Genomic DNA, 20,584 nt, shown 5'->3' on the forward strand with positions numbered 1-20,584 from the left:
ATTATCTGTTAAAAGTTCATTTGTATTAATTTCTACGTTGAGTTTAAAAAAGGTTTGAATTTCTATAACTAACGTGCAAAAGATATAGCCCTTTTCACAGTAATTTGCTGTAATCATGCTACCTGCCGTAATTTCACAATAAAATTATGAATACAACATATTACTGTGAATTTTTCAGTTAAATACTGTGAAGGGATACTAATGTAATTTACTGTGAAAAATTACAGTAACTTGTTGTGAAAACCTGGAAATTTTTTACAGTGTGGGCATCACCACACACTCCCACAGGCTGTCTGTCTTAAAAAGTTTTCAGAAAATGCTGGCCCTTTAAGGGAGTCAGGTGTTTGATTTGTTTACTGCTGAGTGTGCTTCATTCTCTGTCCATCAATTCAGATGTAGAGTCTGATATGTTTTAGGCTTTAAATAAGAATCTACAATGAGTAAGTAAAATGTGTTCAAATGTTTTTGAGGGTTTCTAAAATAAGGCTGTGTTTTATGTTATATTGTTGTTATCTTGAACTGTGTACTTGAAAGCTACATTGTTAGCTAGTTAGCCCCTCCTCGTATAACTTCTTACATTTATTGTATATTGCATACTGCCATAATGTACAGATGTTAACAGTTTTATGTATCTTTCTGGCAACTAAGCCAAAATTAAATTCCATCGCCTCAGTAAGGTAACATGTGCACAGAAATCATCACAGGGAATCACAAAAACATATGATACACTTAACCATCCACACACAAAAGCTCCACTGTCAGCTCCCAGGTTGTGAGTTTGTTGCTAAGTATTTTTCAGAGCTGTGTTTCCACCTATGAATTTATATTAGAAACAATAGAAAAGTTTGTTGTCATGAGATTTTTTAAGTAAATAATAATTATAACAATAAAATATTGGATTCTTTGGTTTTTCGGTGTTGCCGACTTTATTTTTGTTTATATAATTATTTGTAACTTTTTATTGAGAATTGAGTTTTTAATTATTTTAAACTTTAACATTTAACATAATTAGTTTTTTTTTTTTTTTTTGCATGGTCAGCATTGAGGAGAGAGTAACACATTTCACCGCAGCACTTTGTGTGTGTGTGTGTGCATGTGTGTATAATACCTATACCTGCTGCAGTCAACCTTAAACCTACAGTAGGTTGACATAAAACCAAAACAACACCCATTCTTGTCTTAGGACATTTTATTTGGCAAATTTTAAAATAACAGTAAGTATATGTGACATGTTAAATATATAGTATAATTTGCTGGTTTTAAACATACAGAATAATAATAAATATAGTTATGAAACAACCATAACACCAAATGTTGACTAATGAAAGTACATTTATAACAACTATTTATTTGTTAGACTTCTGTATTGTCAAACCATGTTGCATACAAATGCATTCAACAGACTTATATGACAGTGCATTGCTGTAGAGGACAAATAAAACACGAGACAGGTGTTTAGAAAGAGTATAGTTTATTTAGTTTGACATGCAAACTTATCTAAACAAGACACACTTTCAGAAAACAGCCCGGAAACATTATAATGCGCGCGCTCGTGAATATAACCCGCGGTTGTCTTCAACTGTTGTCTTCAATAGTCCTTCTTTGCTCAACAACTGAGCTGAAAAACAAAGCAAAACATTACAACAGTCAGACATGGAGCAAAGAGCATAGAATTACCAAGAGGCGACACTCTACAATTTGGGAAACAATAACGCGCTTTTTGAATAATATAAATAAATAAAAAGCAGCTGCTTTCCATCGCGACAGCAATGACGAGCGATCGCTATCACTTGAAACTGGCGGAATCCGGGTCTGTTGCTCTTGGTCATTCTAAGCTCTTTGCTAAAGGTTTAATCATAACAGTTACCGTGGTTTCTATTTCAAACTATAGTAAACTAAAGTTTGAAACTATAGTTTAAAATAGAAGATGAGTGGGCCTCGCTACTCCCACCCACCATAACCCTCGCAGCGAGGTCCCACTACCGGCCGCCCGTGTTTCCCCGAGGGTCCTCGGGGTTATGTTCTCCCTGCCTAGGGCTCAAAGGCCGCCTCGCTGACAGAGCACACGAGCTTTATAGGAATGCATATGCAAATTTTTACAAGGCACGTCACTGTTGTCTCGCTGTCATGGCGAGCGCTGAGGAGGGCTCACCTGATTGGACCACAGAGACTCAGGAATCTGCGTCAGGGCGGGTTGCCGTTTGCTGTGGACAAAAATATATTAAATATATTTAATATATATATTTTTACGTTTTTGGTGCTGTGTAATATTCTGAGATACTTTATACGGTTCCTTTTACAGCATCCATGGTGTAAATTAAGCGTTTCCGGCGAATTGAATGCCAATGCAAAATCCGGTGCGTTTAAGGTCTGTTTTCTTTCAAAATCAGCGATCTCCACAAGCTGAGTGATATCCGATTTAAAGTGGGTCTCAGATTGTACAAGAAGCACTGCATTAAATTACATTTCCCCCGCCATATCCTTATAATATGAGCAATATATTTTACCCCAGTATATTCAATGGAGCTTCTGCGTTAGCCTGCCGATTCTGACGGGCGCGTGCGAGTAAACAGCTTTTTGTCTCGTTTTACGCTTGAGCAACTAAATAAATGCAAAAGTTTATTTAACTGAAGGTATGTTAATGACATTACAACATCGATGCTGTATAAGGAACCGTATAAAATGGGGAAAAAAAGTTCACAATAACAGGTCACCGGAAGTGTATCAGCATGGAAACAGCACTAGCTCGGCATATACCCTATTTAAATAGGAACTTATATACATCTAATATATCTAGAAAACTACAGGAGTATTACATACTAAGCAACAGAATCCTGTGGTGCCACAGAAATGTTTAAGTGATACCACACACTACCACAAGAATACCGCAGGAGTATTACATACTGTACAACACAGAATCCTGTGGTAAAACATCCCAAAAAAAACAACAAAGTACTACACAATCATCACATGGTTTTTGTTTTGTACATTTGATGGTTTACCACATGAAATACCACATGCTACCACAAAAATATTACAGGAATATAACAGTAATACCACACGCTCTACCACAAGAATATCCCAGGAATATTACATATTGTATAACAGAATCCTGTGGTAAATACTACCACAATATGAAAGTGATACACTACCACAAGAATACTACAGGAGTATCACATACTGTACAGCACAGAATCATGTGGTAAAACGTCCCAAAAAACAACAAAGTACTACACAGTTACCACATAACATTTGATGGTTTACCACATAGAATACCGCAGGTAATGTTTGTAATGGAGGGTGTCGGTCATCTTGTTGTTTCAATTGCAAATTTATTCCAGTACACAAACATTTGCACACTGAAAAGTTTTTACAATAAATATGAATACATGTGATGTTACTTTGTAAGAATAGGTATTTCTTAATGAAACGACTTAAATGCAGAACATACTGATTTTACCTTGCACTGAGAAAAAAAAATGTTTTAGAAAAAAACAGAACAAAAAAGCTAATTCTTGTGATATTGTACTGCAGAAATTGCTGTAGCAATCCTGTGATATTTAGCTGTGTTGGTATTACCACACAAAAACAACAGAGAAACCACATACTTCATCCAATGGTAAATTCCTGTGAAATTTCACTGCAGAAAGTGCTGTAGTAATCCTGTCATATTTAGCTTTGCTCATTTTTTTGTGTGGTAAAGTTATGTTGTACTGCTGAAATACCACAGGATTACCACAGGACATTTTTGTAAATCCGGTCGCACACCAGAAGCGAACTTAAGTCCAACTTTTGTGCTACAGAAAAGCCCAACAGTTTGTAACGACATAAGGGCATGTGCTAGCTAGACAATATTTTAAATGTCATCCTCTAGTATTAATTATCATAAAAATTCACATTTTCAAAAGAACTCCTCGTATTATAGTAAAACAGATAGTGAAGGGTTAACTAGTGAGTCTTTTCGTCATTTTATTTGATTTCTTTTTTATTACTACAGGTTTGGAACAACATGAGGATCAGATTATTTATTATTATTATTATTATTAATTTATTTTTTTTGCTTTGGATGAAGTTTTTATATTTTTATTGTTTTTATTCAATGATATGTGCATGATTGTGATAAATGTAGGCAGTTCCTTTGAAAATATGCTATATGTACCAGGGATGTCAAACTCCTGGAGGGCCGCAGCCCAGCAGAATTTAGTTCCAGCCCTGCTTCAACACACTACCTTTAGATTTAGTTTGATCAGGTGTGTTTAATTAGTATAACTGCAGTGTTACCCTGTAGATTGTGCAGTAAATAACTGTAAAATAGCCAGTGTTTTGCTGTAATAAAAGGAAACAGTATTTTACTGTAAAAGGAGTAGACTTTGTATGAAATTGTGTAGTGCAAAGAATAAATTACAGTAATTTATTTTATGTACTCATTACAACTTTGACAATAAATAGCAAATTACTGTTCAACCATTACCGTCCCATCCACTCTGATGCTTTATGTTGCTAATTATAGAGACGTGCATTTTGAAGGCTGAAAACAATGATTTGGGCATCACCACACACTCCCACAGGCTGTCTGTCTTAAAAAGTTTTCAGAAAATGCTGGCCCTTTAAGGGAGTCAGGTGTTTGATTTGTTTACTGCTGAGTGTGCTTCATTCTCTGTCCATCAATTCAGATGTAGAGTCTGATATGTTTTAGGCTTTAAATAAGAATCTACAATGAGTAAGTAAAATGTGTTCAAATGTTTTTGAGGGTTTCTAAAATAAGGCTGTGTTTTAAGTTATATTGTTGTTATCTTGAACTGTGTACTTGAAAGCTACATTGTTAGCTAGTTAGCCCCTCCTCGTATAACTTCTTACATTTATTGTATATTGCATACTGCCATAATGTACAGATGTTAACAGTTTTATGTATCTTTCTGGCAACTAAGCCAAAATTAAATTCCATCGCCTCAGTAAGGTAACATGTGCACAGAAATCATCACAGGGAATCACAAAAACATATGATACACTTAACCATCCACACACAAAAGCTCCACTGTCAGCTCCCAGGTTGTGAGTTTGTTGCTAAGTATTTTTCAGAGCTGTGTTTCCACCTATGAATTTATATTAGAAACAATAGAAAAGTTTGTTGTCATGAGATTTTTTAAGTAAATAATAATTATAACAATAAAATATTGGATTCTTTGGTTTTTCGGTGTTGCCGACTTTATTTTTGTTTATATAATTATTTGTAACTTTTTATTGAGAATTGAGTTTTTAATTATTTTAAACTTTAACATTTAACATAATTAGTTTTTTTTTTTTTTTTTTGCATGGTCAGCATTGAGGAGAGAGTAACACATTTCACCGCAGCACTTTGTGTGTGTGTGTGTGCATGTGTGTATAATACCTATACCTGCTGCAGTCAACCTTAAACCTACAGTAGGTTGACATAAAACCAAAACAACACCCATTCTTGTCTTAGGACATTTTATTTGGCAAATTTTAAAATAACAGTAAGTATATGTGACATGTTAAATATATAGTATAATTTGCTGGTTTTAAACATACAGAATAATAATAAATATAGTTATGAAACAACCATAACACCAAATGTTGACTAATGAAAGTACATTTATAACAACTATTTATTTGTTAGACTTCTGTATTGTCAAACCATGTTGCATACAAATGCATTCAACAGACTTATATGACAGTGCATTGCTGTAGAGGACAAATAAAACACGAGACAGGTGTTTAGAAAGAGTATAGTTTATTTAGTTTGACATGCAAACTTATCTAAACAAGACACACTTTCAGAAAACAGCCCGGAAACATTATAATGCGCGCGCTCGTGAATATAACCCGCGGTTGTCTTCAACTGTTGTCTTCAATAGTCCTTCTTTGCTCAACAACTGAGCTGAAAAACAAAGCAAAACATTACAACAGTCAGACATGGAGCAAAGAGCATAGAATTACCAAGAGGCGACACTCTACAATTTGGGAAACAATAACGCGCTTTTTGAATAATATAAATAAATAAAAAGCAGCTGCTTTCCATCGCGACAGCAATGACGAGCGATCGCTATCACTTGAAACTGGCGGAATCCGGGTCTGTTGCTCTTGGTCATTCTAAGCTCTTTGCTAAAGGTTTAATCATAACAGTTACCGTGGTTTCTATTTCAAACTATAGTAAACTAAAGTTTGAAACTATAGTTTAAAATAGAAGATGAGTGGGCCTCGCTACTCCCACCCACCATAACCCTCGCAGCGAGGTCCCACTACCGGCCGCCCGTGTGAAAAAATGGTTGGCTTTTAGTAGCTCTGCACCATAGACTTTTTAATTGCCAGTTCTGATTGCTGACCCACCAGAGACTATCCGATTAGAGATGAGGCGAAGATGAACGTTTGTGTGAACAACCCATTTATTGTCACCACTCAACAGACTTGACTTATGACACTTGTGTTGTGGTTTTTCTAAAATAAAAACAATAAAAAGGAATATGAATATAAATAATGATAATCAAACAAATTACAATAGTAAATTATAGTCAACAACACAGCACAAAACATTAAGCTTGATAATAAAGTAATGTGCAAATGATTGTGGGCAAAATGTGACAAGCTGTGACAAGCTGCTACTTCAATATACCCTAGCATGCATTGATGTAACCTGAAACCTTGTTAACAGAGCGCAGATTGTACAGCGCCTCACTCACAAAGGCTATAATGGCGCATGCGCCTCGCAGTTTGTTTAAAACAAAGGATTTGGTTACACTTCAACACTTCAAATAGGAAGATAACACTGGCTAATGAACATAAGTGGAACTCTAATACACACAATATGTAAATATAGATATATAAAAGTGTTACAATATGAATTACGGGGTTATTGACACACCTAATATGTATTAACGCACACACATATACATCGCGGCATCGCGACGTCACGGCCATAATAACTACTCACAGAACAGAACAACTTTCGTCATTTACAGGATTGTAAACTTACTTCTGCATTCACGCACAACACTTGTGGCAACCGCTGACAAACAATGATGAAAACAGTCCGTGATCTATTCCTCGCAAACTTTAGCATCCGTCTATGTGTCTCGCTACACTAGAAACTAAAAATCTGTTTGGGTGGGGAAGATTGCGTAGTCACAGATCCTGGACGCTGATTGGCTCAGGTAACGTGTTCTGGTGTATGCGGGGTGCCTCATCATAAAGGACAAAAGACAGAGGTTAGAATTGCACTTATAAGCTGCAGCCTTTTTTACAGCCGCCCCCATATTTATGTAAGAAATATGTACACACACAAAAAAGGCTTTATACTGTTGTGGGATTTAAGCTTAATTTAATCTGGAATAGCAGGTAGTTGTATGAGGCGGGCTACTGGTCGTGTGTAAGTCTTTTTTCCCACCTGAACTTTGGCTGTCCTCACTCTAGTATCGGCTCCAGGGTGTACGTCTACCACTTTTCCTACAGGCCAGAGTGATCTTGGTAGTTGTGGGTCAACTATCAGCACTGTAGAGCCAACTTGAGTGTCTGGAGTATCATTTTGCCATTTCTGGCGGCTTTGAAGACCAGGGAGGTAGAATTTGATGTAGTGTCTCCAGAATTGGTCCGCAAGGATCTGACTATGGCGCCATCGACGTCTACTGACCAGTTCTGACTGGGGGTACACTGTCAGGGGGAGTGAGGCATCCAGCCGCCCCATTAAGAGACAATTTGGAGTAATGGGATTAGAGTCGGAAGCATCAGATGAGGTATATCCCAATGGTTTGGAGTTCAGAATTCCTTCAATTTCTGCCAGCACTGTTTGAAGAACTTCAAAGGTCACTGACTGATTTCCAAGCGTGACCATCAAGGCATTCTTCAAAGAGCGAATTTCTCGCTCCCAACAACCTCCAAAGTGGGGTGAATTAGGAGGGTTGAAATGAAATTCAATTTGCTGTTTGGCGAGTTGACTCTGCAGATCAGGGGCAAGAGCTGTGAAAGCTTCCTTCAGCTCTCTCTCACCACCTCTAAAGTTGGTTCCCTGATCAGATAAGAGCTCCTGTGGCTTTCCTCGTCGAGCTGTGAATCGCCTGAGAGCCATAAGGAAGGAATCGGTTTCCAGACTGTGAAGTATATCAATGTACACTGCTCTAGTGGTAAGACATTTGAATATTATTCCCCATTTCTTTTCATTGCGTCGCCCCGTTTTGACAGTATAAGGCCCAAAACAGTCCATGCCAGTAGAGTGGAAGGCCGGCTTAAAGAGCCGCAATCTTGCTGGAGGAAGGTCGGCCATTCTAGGTACTTCTGGTTTCTTCCTCCATTTTTGGCAATGTAAACATTCTCGTTGTAAGTGCTTGATGGCCTCTCTACCACGCAGGATCCAGTATTTCCGGCGGATTTCGGCAAACAATCTCTCTGGACCTGGATGACGAAGTTTTGAATCGTAACTTTGAATTATAAGCTTGGTTGTCGGGTGTCTTGGATCCAAGATGATGGGGTGCATATTATCAGGTCCCAGATATGGACTATGTCGTAGACGTCCGCCAACTCTGATTAAATTAGTTTCGATATCAAGTTCAGGCGTCAGGGCTCTTAGCTTGCTATTGCTGGAAAGTGATTTACCAGCCTTTAACTGGGTCAGGTCTGATGGGAAGGATTCTTGTTGGGATTTTTGCAGGACATCAATCTCAGCACGCCTATAGTCACTGGCTGTGGGGTTACCATTGGCCGCCCCTTGAAGAGCTGTGAAATCAATTAGTTCCTCCAGGGTCTTAAACTGGCTGTAATCTGATGATGCGAAGCAGACCTGTACATGTGTACCAGTTTTGCGTAGTTCGTCTCTGTCTATTTCCTTAGGACTAGGACATTCGGGCCACTGATTAGCCGGATCTTTTAGGAAATGTGGTCCTTGGTACCAGCAACTTTCCAAGTTGAGCTCGCAGAGACTCTTTCCCCGAGTGATGTCGTCAGCTGGATTGCTGGTGGAGGGTACATATCGCCAGGAGTGTTGCTCAGTTAGCTCCTGGATCTCTGCAACCCGAGTACCAACAAATACTTTGAATCGACATGATTCAGACTGTAACCATGCCAGTACTGTTGTGGAGTCGGTCCACAAGATTGTGTGGCGAATGGGCAGGTTCAGTTCAGTTAAGAGTACTTTGGAGAGTTGAGCTCCAGTCAGTGCAGCGCACAACTCCAGTCTGGGGATAGATTGTTGTTTTTTTGGTGCTACACGAGATCTGGCGGTTAGGAATGCCACCTCCACTTGTCCATACTGGTCCTCTGTTCGAAGGTATGCCACCGAGCCATAAGCACGTTCAGAGGCATCACAGAAAACATGCATATCTCTTAGGCTCGTTTCTGTGTCTTTGTTGGCACTACAGTAACATCGAGGAATGACAATGTTTTGTAGAGCTGGTAACTCTGCCTCCCACTCAGTCCATGTTTGTAGCAGATCTGTAGGCAAATGTGGATCGTCCCAATCCCGTTTTTTATCCCACAGTTGTTGTACAAGAATCTTGGCACGAGTGGTGTAAGGAATGAGGTAGCCCAATGGGTCATACTGACTGGCCAGTATTCTATATATATTACGCATTGTAGTCTCTCTACTATCTTTGGCACGATATTTGTAGGAGAGTGTGTCAGACTGATGATTCCAGAGGAGCCCTAATGTTGATTCCTGAATGTCCGATTTGCCTTGCGATATCCAGAGTTCAGCACTGCTTGATATAGATTCAGGGGGCAGGTGGTTTATGGTGGAAGGAATATTGCTGGACCACTGTCTTAGCTCGAAACCTCCATCTGCCAGTTGATTCTTAATTCTGTCCACGAATTTCTTTGCTGCTTCAGCTGAAGTGAAACTTTGTAGGCAGTTGTCTACATAAAAGGATTTCAGTACTGAATTCTGAACATCATCCCCGGGCTGACTATGATCAAGAATGTGTTTTTGCAGTGCAAATATGGCGCAGCAGGGGCTGCAAGTAGTGCCGAAGGGGAGAACCTGCCATTCGTACACAGTGGGTTGCTCCTGGACATTTAGCTCTCTCCAGAGAAAGCGCAAAAGGGGTTTGTCCTCTGGAAGCAGTCTAACTTGGTGAAACATTCCCTTGATATCACTGCTGACCGCAACAGAATGTTCTCTAAATCTGAGGAGAACAGCAAGAAGAGATGGCCCCAACACAGGCCCCGGAAGCAGAAGTTCGTTGAGGTTTTGACCGTGATACTGGAATGAACAGTTGAAAACAATGCGATTTTTGCCATTGTGTTCCACCATATGGTGTGGGATGTACCAGGAGCAGGGGGTGTTTGTCACAGCGTTTGGTGGCACTCTCTTAACATAACCTGATTTTTCCAGTTTTGCAATCTCTGTGATGTAGGCGGCTGCTTGCTGTGGATTTTTAGCCAGTCTCCGTTCAGTGGATCTCAGTTGTGACAAAACAGCCTCCTTTGGTGCCTTGAGTTCAGGCATATTCTTGACACGCAAGAGGGGTGTTGCATATCGTTTCACTCCATCCATCTCAACCCTTATTGTTCTCTTTTCCAGAAGTTCCACAGCCTCCTGGTCCTGTCTGGATCTGATGCAAGCCTTGTCGCTGCGCCATGGCAATACATCCATTTGCCATAATTTCTCTACTTGCTTGTAGAGATCAGATTCTGAGGATGTGACTGAAGTGAAAAGACAATGCTGTTCTGTCACGTCTTTCGGCATGTGTTGGACTGGACCCTGCAAGGTCCAACCAAGACGAGTTTTTATAGCAGCTGGTCCCCCATGTGGCCCTAGCCTGACTGGTTCCACTGGGGTGATCAGGTGGGGATAGTCTGACCCAATGAGCAATACAGGGCAGACGGCTTTGAATTCTTGGAGTGGAAGTCCTTTAAGGTGCCGATATCTCTCCTTCAGACTTTTCACTGGATGTGAGTGTTCTGCCAAACTTAGCTGCTGAGCAGTGAAGGCACTAGTGATGTGAAACCGTTTAGTAGGCTGAGCAATGGGTGAGACGGTAAATGAAACAGCTGCCCCTTTGAGGACTTGCAACTCTTGTCGAATAGTTCGAAGTGGGAGTTCTTCAGGCTGACCAGTTAGGCCAAGTTGTTGAGCTGCACTATGGAGGATTATGGTTCTCTCAGATCCATCATCCTGAATTGCATAGGCATTCATCTTTTTGCTTCCATTACTGAGAATCACCCGGCAGATTTTAAGTAGGACTTTCCTACTAGTTGGTGGTTTATGAACAAGGAGAATCTCCTGCATTGTGTTCAACAGACAAGTCTTTGGGTCTGCAGATTCATCCTGAGTGAGCTTTGGGTTTTCAGGCCTTCCAACACTGATTTCATGCAGTGCCATAAGGTGTCGGCTGCTGCACTGTCTGCAACGCATCTTCAGGTTGCAATCTGCAGATTTATGTGTTCTGCCACAACGCCAGCATCTATTATTTTCTTTGATCCAGCTTTGTTTCTGGTCTTTAGTAAGTTGCTTAAAGTTGCTGCAGTTATTGAGAGAGTGCTTACTGTTGTCGCAATAGGGGCAGTAAGGCTTCAAAGAGCTCCTAGATAATGGAATAGGCGGTATAGGCTCAACCGTTGCTTTCTCCGTGCCCAGATAGATTGTGGTGGGTTTAATGGCTGGTTTATAGTCTCTTAAGTTCTCTCTTGTGCGTGTTTGGAGCATTCTGCGTTGACTGCTCGCAAACCTTGTGGTGTCCTCCTGAACTTGGATTTCGAAATCTAGCCATTCTGCGAAATCTAAGAGGGTAGGGATGGGCACTTGATGTGGATGTGCATATCTCCGAAACCCTGATCTTAAGTCATGTGGAAGCTTCCCAAGGAGCCGAGACACATGAGACCCACACTGCAACTCAAAGGAGCCATTTCTGCCCAACTGCTCCAGCATGCCAACCAGAGAACGAACTTTAAGGGCGAAAAGTCTAAAGGCCTTCTGATCTCCGCTAGCTATATTTGGGCCATCCATTAACTCAGCAATCCGCTGCAGTGCAAGTTGATGCGGCTGTCCATACTGCTGATCTAAGGCAGCCATCGTCCTTGTATAGGGATGTTGTGAATGGCAGTATGAGTCTGCTATTAGCAGAGCCTCCTCTAACTTCAGATGGTCAGTCAGTATCTGAAATTTGAAACTTTCTGTAGCATTGGCTGGGAGTATATTTTCCAGAGCAATTTTTAGCCGTGAGAACTCTCTAGGGCTGGGATGGCTAAAGTCAGGAATCATGGGGGTTGGACCGCGGTATGGTCCTTGTTCAGGTGGAGGTGATGGAGTTTGTGTCCTAAACGGGATCTGTGGATGTCTCACAGGATCTTGCAAGTGCCAATAAGGAGGATTTGAATAATGAGCATTCAGGCTTTGATCTCCTTGAGGCACATAGTGGTATGACAAGTTCCCCCTGAGGGCAGAACTGTGAGGTAGGCTTCTAATCTGGTCCCTTGCTTTATACTCAGACTGATATTTGAGTCGTGGAGCGGGTGTAGGGGTGAAGCTCATGTCGTTAGTGCCCCCCTGTGGCCAGACACGGGGTGCAGGTACAGCATGGGTGGAGGTATACTGCCTTGGAGGGGCAACAGGTGCAGGGGGCTGACTTTCATGTCTTTGCTGCCCCATATGAAACTGTAGCTGTCTCATTTGGTGCTGGAGCTGAGTGAGCTCCTTTGCATATTGTTCATTTGCACGCTGGAATATGTCCCTTTCTTGCTGTATCGTCCACAGACTGTTGTGTAGTTTCGCATTTTCTCTTGCTACGATATCAGAAGCTCCTTCATCATCAGACCACTGTGATGGGCTGTCAGCTTCATGACCGGGTAGGACTGGAGTAAAACCAAATGCTCCATCCTGTGTATCATCGCATTCAGCCAGTCTAGGTGAATGAGTGAGTGGTGACAGGGGCGGTGGAACAGGCTTAGGGAGAGTGAATCCAGTGAGGTCGTACTCATCATAACGTGCGGGGAGGACTGACTTCCTCCTGACGCGCACAGCAGGCTCATCCCCTGAATGTTGTGACATCTTCTATTTCTCTGGTCAGTCCTCGCTCCGGCTCGAAGGACCATGAAAAAATGGTTGGCTTTTAGTAGCTCTGCACCATAGACTTTTTAATTGCCAGTTCTGATTGCTGACCCACCAGAGACTATCCGATTAGAGATGAGGCGAAGATGAACGTTTGTGTGAACAACCCATTTATTGTCACCACTCAACAGACTTGACTTATGACACTTGTGTTGTGGTTTTTCTAAAATAAAAACAATAAAAAGGAATATGAATATAAATAATGATAATCAAACAAATTACAATAGTAAATTATAGTCAACAACACAGCACAAAACATTAAGCTTGATAATAAAGTAATGTGCAAATGATTGTGGGCAAAATGTGACAAGCTGTGACAAGCTGCTACTTCAATATACCCTAGCATGCATTGATGTAACCTGAAACCTTGTTAACAGAGCGCAGATTGTACAGCGCCTCACTCACAAAGGCTATAATGGCGCATGCGCCTCGCAGTTTGTTTAAAACAAAGGATTTGGTTACACTTCAACACTTCAAATAGGAAGATAACACTGGCTAATGAACATAAGTGGAACTCTAATACACACAATATGTAAATATAGATATATAAAAGTGTTACAATATGAATTACGGGGTTATTGACACACCTAATATGTATTAACGCACACACATATACATCGCGGCATCGCGACGTCACGGCCATAATAACTACTCACAGAACAGAACAACTTTCGTCATTTACAGGATTGTAAACTTACTTCTGCATTCACGCACAACACTTGTGGCAACCGCTGACAAACAATGATGAAAACAGTCCGTGATCTATTCCTCGCAAACTTTAGCATCCGTCTATGTGTCTCGCTACACTAGAAACTAAAAATCTGTTTGGGTGGGGAAGATTGCGTAGTCACAGATCCTGGACGCTGATTGGCTCAGGTAACGTGTTCTGGTGTATGCGGGGTGCCTCATCATAAAGGACAAAAGACAGAGGTTAGAATTGCACTTATAAGCTGCAGCCTTCGTGTTTCCCCGAGGGTCCTCGGGGTTATGTTCTCCCTGCCTAGGGCTCAAAGGCCGCCTCGCTGACAGAGCACACGAGCTTTATAGGAATGCATATTCAAATTTTTACAAGGCACGTCACTGTTGTCTCGCTGTCATGGCGAGCGCTGAGGAGGGCTCACCTGATTGGACCACAGAGACTCAGGAATCTGCGTCAGGGCGAGTTGCCGTCTGCTGTGGACAAAAATATATTAAATATATTTAATATATATATTTTTACGTTTTTGGTGCTGTGTAATATTCTGAGATACTTTATACGGTTCCTTTTACAGCATCCATGGTGTAAATTAAGCGTTTCCGGCGAATTGAATGCCAATGCAAAATCCGGTGCGTTTAAGGTCTGTTTTCTTTCAAAATCAGCGATCTCCACAAGCTGAGTGATATCCGATTTAAAGTGGGTCTCAGATTGTACAAGAAGCACTGCATTAAATTACATTTCCCCCGCCATATCCTTATAATATGAGCAATATATTTTACCCCAGTATATTCAATGGAGCTTCTGCGTTAGCCTGCCGATTCTGACGGGCGCGTGCGAGTAAACAGCTTTTTGTCTCGTTTTACGCTTGAGCAACTAAATAAATGCAAAAGTTTATTTAACTGAAGGTATGTTAATGACATTACAACATCGATGCTGTATAAGGAACCGTATAAAATGGGGAAAAAAAGTTCACAATAACAGGTCACCGGAAGTGTATCAGCATGGAAACAGCACTAGCTCGGCATATACCCTATTTAAATAGGAACTTATATACATCTAATATATCTAGAAAACTACAGGAGTATTACATACTAAGCAACAGAATCCTGTGGTGCCACAGAAATGTTTAAGTGATACCACACACTACCACAAGAATACCGCAGGAGTATTACATACTGTACAACACAGAATCCTGTGGTAAAACATCCCAAAAAAAACAACAAAGTACTACACAATCATCACATGGTTTTTGTTTTGTACATTTGATGGTTTACCACATGAAATACCACATGCTACCACAAAAATATTACAGGAATATAACAGTAATACCACACGCTCTACCACAAGAATATCCCAGGAATATTACATATTGTATAACAGAATCCTGTGGTAAATACTACCACAATATGAAAGTGATACACTACCACAAGAATACTACAGGAGTATCACATACTGTACAGCACAGAATCATGTGGTAAAACGTCCCAAAAAACAACAAAGTACTACACAGTTACCACATAACATTTGATGGTTTACCACATAGAATACCGCAGGTAATGTTTGTAATGGAGGGTGTCGGTCATCTTGTTGTTTCAATTGCAAATTTATTCCAGTACACAAACATTTGCACACTGAAAAGTTTTTACAATAAATATGAATACATGTGATGTTACTTTGTAAGAATAGGTATTTCTTAATGAAACGACTTAAATGCAGAACATACTGATTTTACCTTGCACTGAGAAAAAAAAAATGTTTTAGAAAAAAACAGAACAAAAAAGCTAATTCTTGTGATATTGTACTGCAGAAATTGCTGTAGCAATCCTGTGATATTTAGCTGTGTTGGTATTACCACACAAAAACAACAGAGAAACCACATACTTCATCCAATGGTAAATTCCTGTGAAATTTCACTGCAGAAAGTGCTGTAGTAATCCTGTCATATTTAGCTTTGCTCATTTTTTTGTGTGGTAAAGTTATGTTGTACTGCTGAAATACCACAGGATTACCACAGGACATTTTTGTAAATCCGGTCGCACACCAGAAGCGAACTTAAGTCCAACTTTTGTGCTACAGAAAAGCCCAACAGTTTGTAACGACATAAGGGCATGTGCTAGCTAGACAATATTTTAAATGTCATCCTCTAGTATTAATTATCATAAAAATTCACATTTTCAAAAGAACTCCTCGTATTATAGTAAAACAGATAGTGAAGGGTTAACTAGTGAGTCTTTTCGTCATTTTATTTGATTTCTTTTTTATTACTACAGGTTTGGAACAACATGAGGATCAGATTATTTATTATTATTATTATTATTAATTTATTTTTTTTGCTTTGGATGAAGTTTTTATATTTTTATTGTTTTTATTCAATGATATGTGCATGATTGTGATAAATGTAGGCAGTTCCTTTGAAAATATGCTATATGTACCAGGGATGTCAAACTCCTGGAGGGCCGCAGCCCAGCAGAATTTAGTTCCAGCCCTGCTTCAACACACTACCTTTAGATTTAGTTTGATCAGGTGTGTTTAATTAGTATAACTGCAGTGTTACCCTGTAGATTGTGCAGTAAATAACTGTAAAATAGCCAGTGTTTTGCTGTAATAAAAGGAAACAGTATTTTACTGTAAAAGGAGTAGACTTTGTATGAAATTGTGTAGTGCAAAGAATAAATTACAGTAATTTATTTTATGTACTCATTACAACTTTGACAATAAATAGCAAATTACTGTTCAACCATTACCGTCCCATCCACTCTGATGCTTTATGTTGCTAATTATAGAGACGTGCATTTTGAAGGCTGAAAACAATGATTTGGGCATCACCACACACTCCCACAGGCTGTCTGTCTTAAAAAGTTTTCAGAAAATGCTGGCCCTTTAAGGGAGTCAGGTGTTTGATTTGTTTACTGCTGAGTGTGCTTCATTCTCTGTCCATCAATTCAGATGTAGAGTCTGATATGTTTTAGGCTTTAAATAAGAATCTACAATGAGTAAGTAAAATGTGTTCAAATGTTTTTGAGGGTTTCTAAAATAAGGCTGTGTTTTAAGTTATATTGTTGTTATCTTGAACTGTGTACTTGAAAGCTACATTGTTAGCTAGTTAGCCCCTCCTCGTATAACTTCTTACATTTATTGTATATTGCATACTGCCATAATGTACAGATGTTAACAGTTTTATGTATCTTTCTGGCAACTAAGCCAAAATTAAATTCCATCGCCTCAGTAAGGTAACATGTGCACAGAAATCATCACAGGGAATCACAAAAACATATGATACACTTAACCATCCACACACAAAAGCTCCACTGTCAGCTCCCAGGTTGTGAGTTTGTTGCTAAGTATTTTTCAGAGCTGTGTTTCCACCTATGAATTTATATTAGAAACAATAGAAAAGTTTGTTGTCATGAGATTTTTTAAGTAAATAATAATTATAACAATAAAATATTGGATTCTTTGGTTTTTCGGTGTTGCCGACTTTATTTTTGTTTATATAATTATTTGTAACTTTTTATTGAGAATTGAGTTTTTAATTATTTTAAACTTTAACATTTAACATAATTAGTTTTTTTTTTTTTTTTTTGCATGGTCAGCATTGAGGAGAGAGTAACACATTTCACCGCAGCACTTTGTGTGTGTGTGTGTGCATGTGTGTATAATACCTATACCTGCTGCAGTCAACCTTAAACCTACAGTAGGTTGACATAAAACCAAAACAACACCCATTCTTGTCTTAGGACATTTTATTTGGCAAATTTTAAAATAACAGTAAGTATATGTGACATGTTAAATATATAGTATAATTTGCTGGTTTTAAACATACAGAATAATAATAAATATAGTTATGAAACAACCATAACACCAAATGTTGACTAATGAAAGTACATTTATAACAACTATTTATTTGTTAGACTTCTGTATTGTCAAACCATGTTGCATACAAATGCATTCAACAGACTTATATGACAGTGCATTGCTGTAGAGGACAAATAAAACACGAGACAGGTGTTTAGAAAGAGTATAGTTTATTTAGTTTGACATGCAAACTTATCTAAACAAGACACACTTTCAGAAAACAGCCCGGAAACATTATAATGCGCGCGCTCGTGAATATAACCCGCGGTTGTCTTCAACTGTTGTCTTCAATAGTCCTTCTTTGCTCAACAACTGAGCTGAAAAACAAAGCAAAACATTACAACAGTCAGACATGGAGCAAAGAGCATAGAATTACCAAGAGGCGACACTCTACAATTTGGGAAACAATAACGCGCTTTTTGAATAATATAAATAAATAAAAAGCAGCTGCTTTCCATCGCGACAGCAATGACGAGCGATCGCTATCACTTGAAACTGGCGGAATCCGGGTCTGTTGCTCTTGGTCATTCTAAGCTCTTTGCTAAAGGTTTAATCATAACAGTTACCGTGGTTTCTATTTCAAACTATAGTAAACTAAAGTTTGAAACTATAGTTTAAAATAGAAGATGAGTGGGCCTCGCTACTCCCACCCACCATAACCCTCGCAGCGAGGTCCCACTACCGGCCGCCCGTGTTTCCCCGAGGGTCCTCGGGGTTATGTTCTCCCTGCCTAGGGCTCAAAGGCCGCCTCGCTGACAGAGCACACGAGCTTTATAGGAATGCATATGCAAATTTTTACAAGGCACGTCACTGTTGTCTCGCTGTCATGGCGAGCGCTGAGGAGGGCTCACCTGATTGGACCACAGAGACTCAGGAATCTGCGTCAGGGCGAGTTGCCGTCTGCTGTGGACAAAAATATATTAAATATATTTAATATATATATTTTTACGTTTTTGGTGCTGTGTAATATTCTGAGATACTTTATACGGTTCCTTTTACAGCATCCATGGTGTAAATTAAGCGTTTCCGGCGAATTGAATGCCAATGCAAAATCCGGTGCGTTTAAGGTCTGTTTTCTTTCAAAATCAGCGATCTCCACAAGCTGAGTGATATCCGATTTAAAGTGGGTCTCAGATTGTACAAGAAGCACTGCATTAAATTACATTTCCCCCGCCATATCCTTATAATATGAGCAATATATTTTACCCCAGTATATTCAATGGAGCTTCTGCGTTAGCCTGCCGATTCTGACGGGCGCGTGCGAGTAAACAGCTTTTTGTCTCGTTTTACGCTTGAGCAACTAAATAAATGCAAAAGTTTATTTAACTGAAGGTATGTTAATGACATTACAACATCGATGCTGTATAAGGAACCGTATAAAATGGGGAAAAAAAGTTCACAATAACAGGTCACCGGAAGTGTATCAGCATGGAAACAGCACTAGCTCGGCATATACCCTATTTAAATAGGAACTTATATACATCTAATATATCTAGAAAACTACAGGAGTATTACATACTAAGCAACAGAATCCTGTGGTGCCACAGAAATGTTTAAGTGATACCACACACTACCACAAGAATACCGCAGGAGTATTACATACTGTACAACACAGAATCCTGTGGTAAAACATCCCAAAAAAAAACAACAAAGTACTACACAATCATCACATGGTTTTTGTTTTGTACATTTGATGGTTTACCACATGAAATACCACATGCTACCACAAAAATATTACAGGAATATAACAGTAATACCACACGCTCTACCACAAGAATATCCCAGGAATATTACATATTGTATAACAGAATCCTGTGGTAAATACTACCACAATATGAAAGTGATACACTACCACAAGAATACTACAGGAGTATCGCATACTGTACAGCACAGAATCATGTGGTAAAACGTCCCAAAAAACAACAAAGTACTACACAGTTACCACATAACATTTGATGGTTTACCACATAGAATACCGCAGGTAATGTTTGTAATGGAGGGTGTCGGTCATCTTGTTGTTTCAATTGCAAATTTATTCCAGTACACAAACATTTGCACACTGAAAAGTTTTTACAATAAATATGAATACATGTGATGTTACTTTGTAAGAATAGGTATTTCTTAATGAAACGACTTAAATGCAGAACATACTGATTTTACCTTGCACTGAGAAAAAAAAAATGTTTTAGAAAAAAACAGAACAAAAAAGCTAATTCTTGTGATATTGTACTGCAGAAATTGCTGTAGCAATCCTGTGATATTTAGCTGTGTTGGTATTACCACACAAAAACAACAGAGAAACCACATACTTCATCCAATGGTAAATTCCTGTGAAATTTCACTGCAGAAAGTGCTGTAGTAATCCTGTCATATTTAGCTTTGCTCATTTTTTTGTGTGGTAAAGTTATGTTGTACTGCTGAAATACCACAGGATTACCACAGGACATTTTTGTAAATCCGGTCGCACACCAGAAGCGAACTTAAGTCCAACTTTTGTGCTACAGAAAAGCCCAACAGTTTGTAACGACATAAGGGCATGTGCTAGCTAGACAATATTTTAAATGTCATCCTCTAGTATTAATTATCATAAAAATTCACATTTTCAAAAGAACTCCTCGTATTATAGTAAAACAGATAGTGAAGGGTTAACTAGTGAGTCTTTTCGTCATTTTATTTGATTTCTTTTTTATTACTACAGGTTTGGAACAACATGAGGATCAGATTATTTATTATTATTATTATTATTAATTTATTTTTTTTGCTTTGGATGAAGTTTTTATATTTTTATTGTTTTTATTCAATGATATGTGCATGATTGTGATAAATGTAGGCAGTTCCTTTGAAAATATGCTATATGTACCAGGGATGTCAAACTCCTGGAGGGCCGCAGCCCAGCAGAATTTAGTTCCAGCCCTGCTTCAACACACTACCTTTAGATTTAGTTTGATCAGGTGTGTTTAATTAGTATAACTGCAGTGTTA

The 20,584-nt window shown here is 39.2% G+C and overlaps 1 protein-coding gene across 2 annotated transcripts; it reads right to left on the bottom strand.

Moving 5' to 3' along the window:
• Positions 1-6,386: 6,386 nt before the first annotated feature.
• On the bottom strand, positions 6,387-14,070 carry LOC147837680 (uncharacterized). 2 transcript variants are annotated; one of them, XR_015526446.1, is made up of 2 exons: positions 6,992-14,070; positions 6,387-6,456 (listed from the first exon to the last, which is right to left on the bottom strand). XR_015526446.1 is itself a non-coding variant. In XM_087312088.1 (2 exons), the coding sequence occupies exon 2, from the start codon at positions 12,989-12,991 to the stop codon at positions 7,337-7,339; it is 5,655 nt and encodes a 1,884-aa protein (XP_087168214.1). In that variant the 5' UTR covers positions 12,992-13,214; positions 13,750-13,866; the 3' UTR covers positions 6,387-7,336. The 2 variants fall into 2 exon arrangements, 1 of the variants encoding a protein (XP_087168214.1); XM_087312088.1 differs by having other exon boundaries at positions 6,387-13,214; positions 13,750-13,866.
• Positions 14,071-20,584: the final 6,514 nt, after the last annotated feature.

The sequence above is a fragment of the Danio rerio genome, chromosome 25 (assembly GCF_052040795.2).
Source record: "Danio rerio strain M-AB ecotype USA chromosome 25, GRCz13ab, whole genome shotgun sequence".
Taxonomy (NCBI): domain Eukaryota; kingdom Metazoa; phylum Chordata; class Actinopteri; order Cypriniformes; family Danionidae; genus Danio; species Danio rerio.

What these genes read in the sequence shown, in the direction of transcription:
- LOC147837680 (XM_087312088.1), bottom strand. Translation starts at nt 12,991, where the DNA reads ATGTCACAACATTCAGGGGATGAGCCTGCTGTGCGCGTCAGGAGGAAG.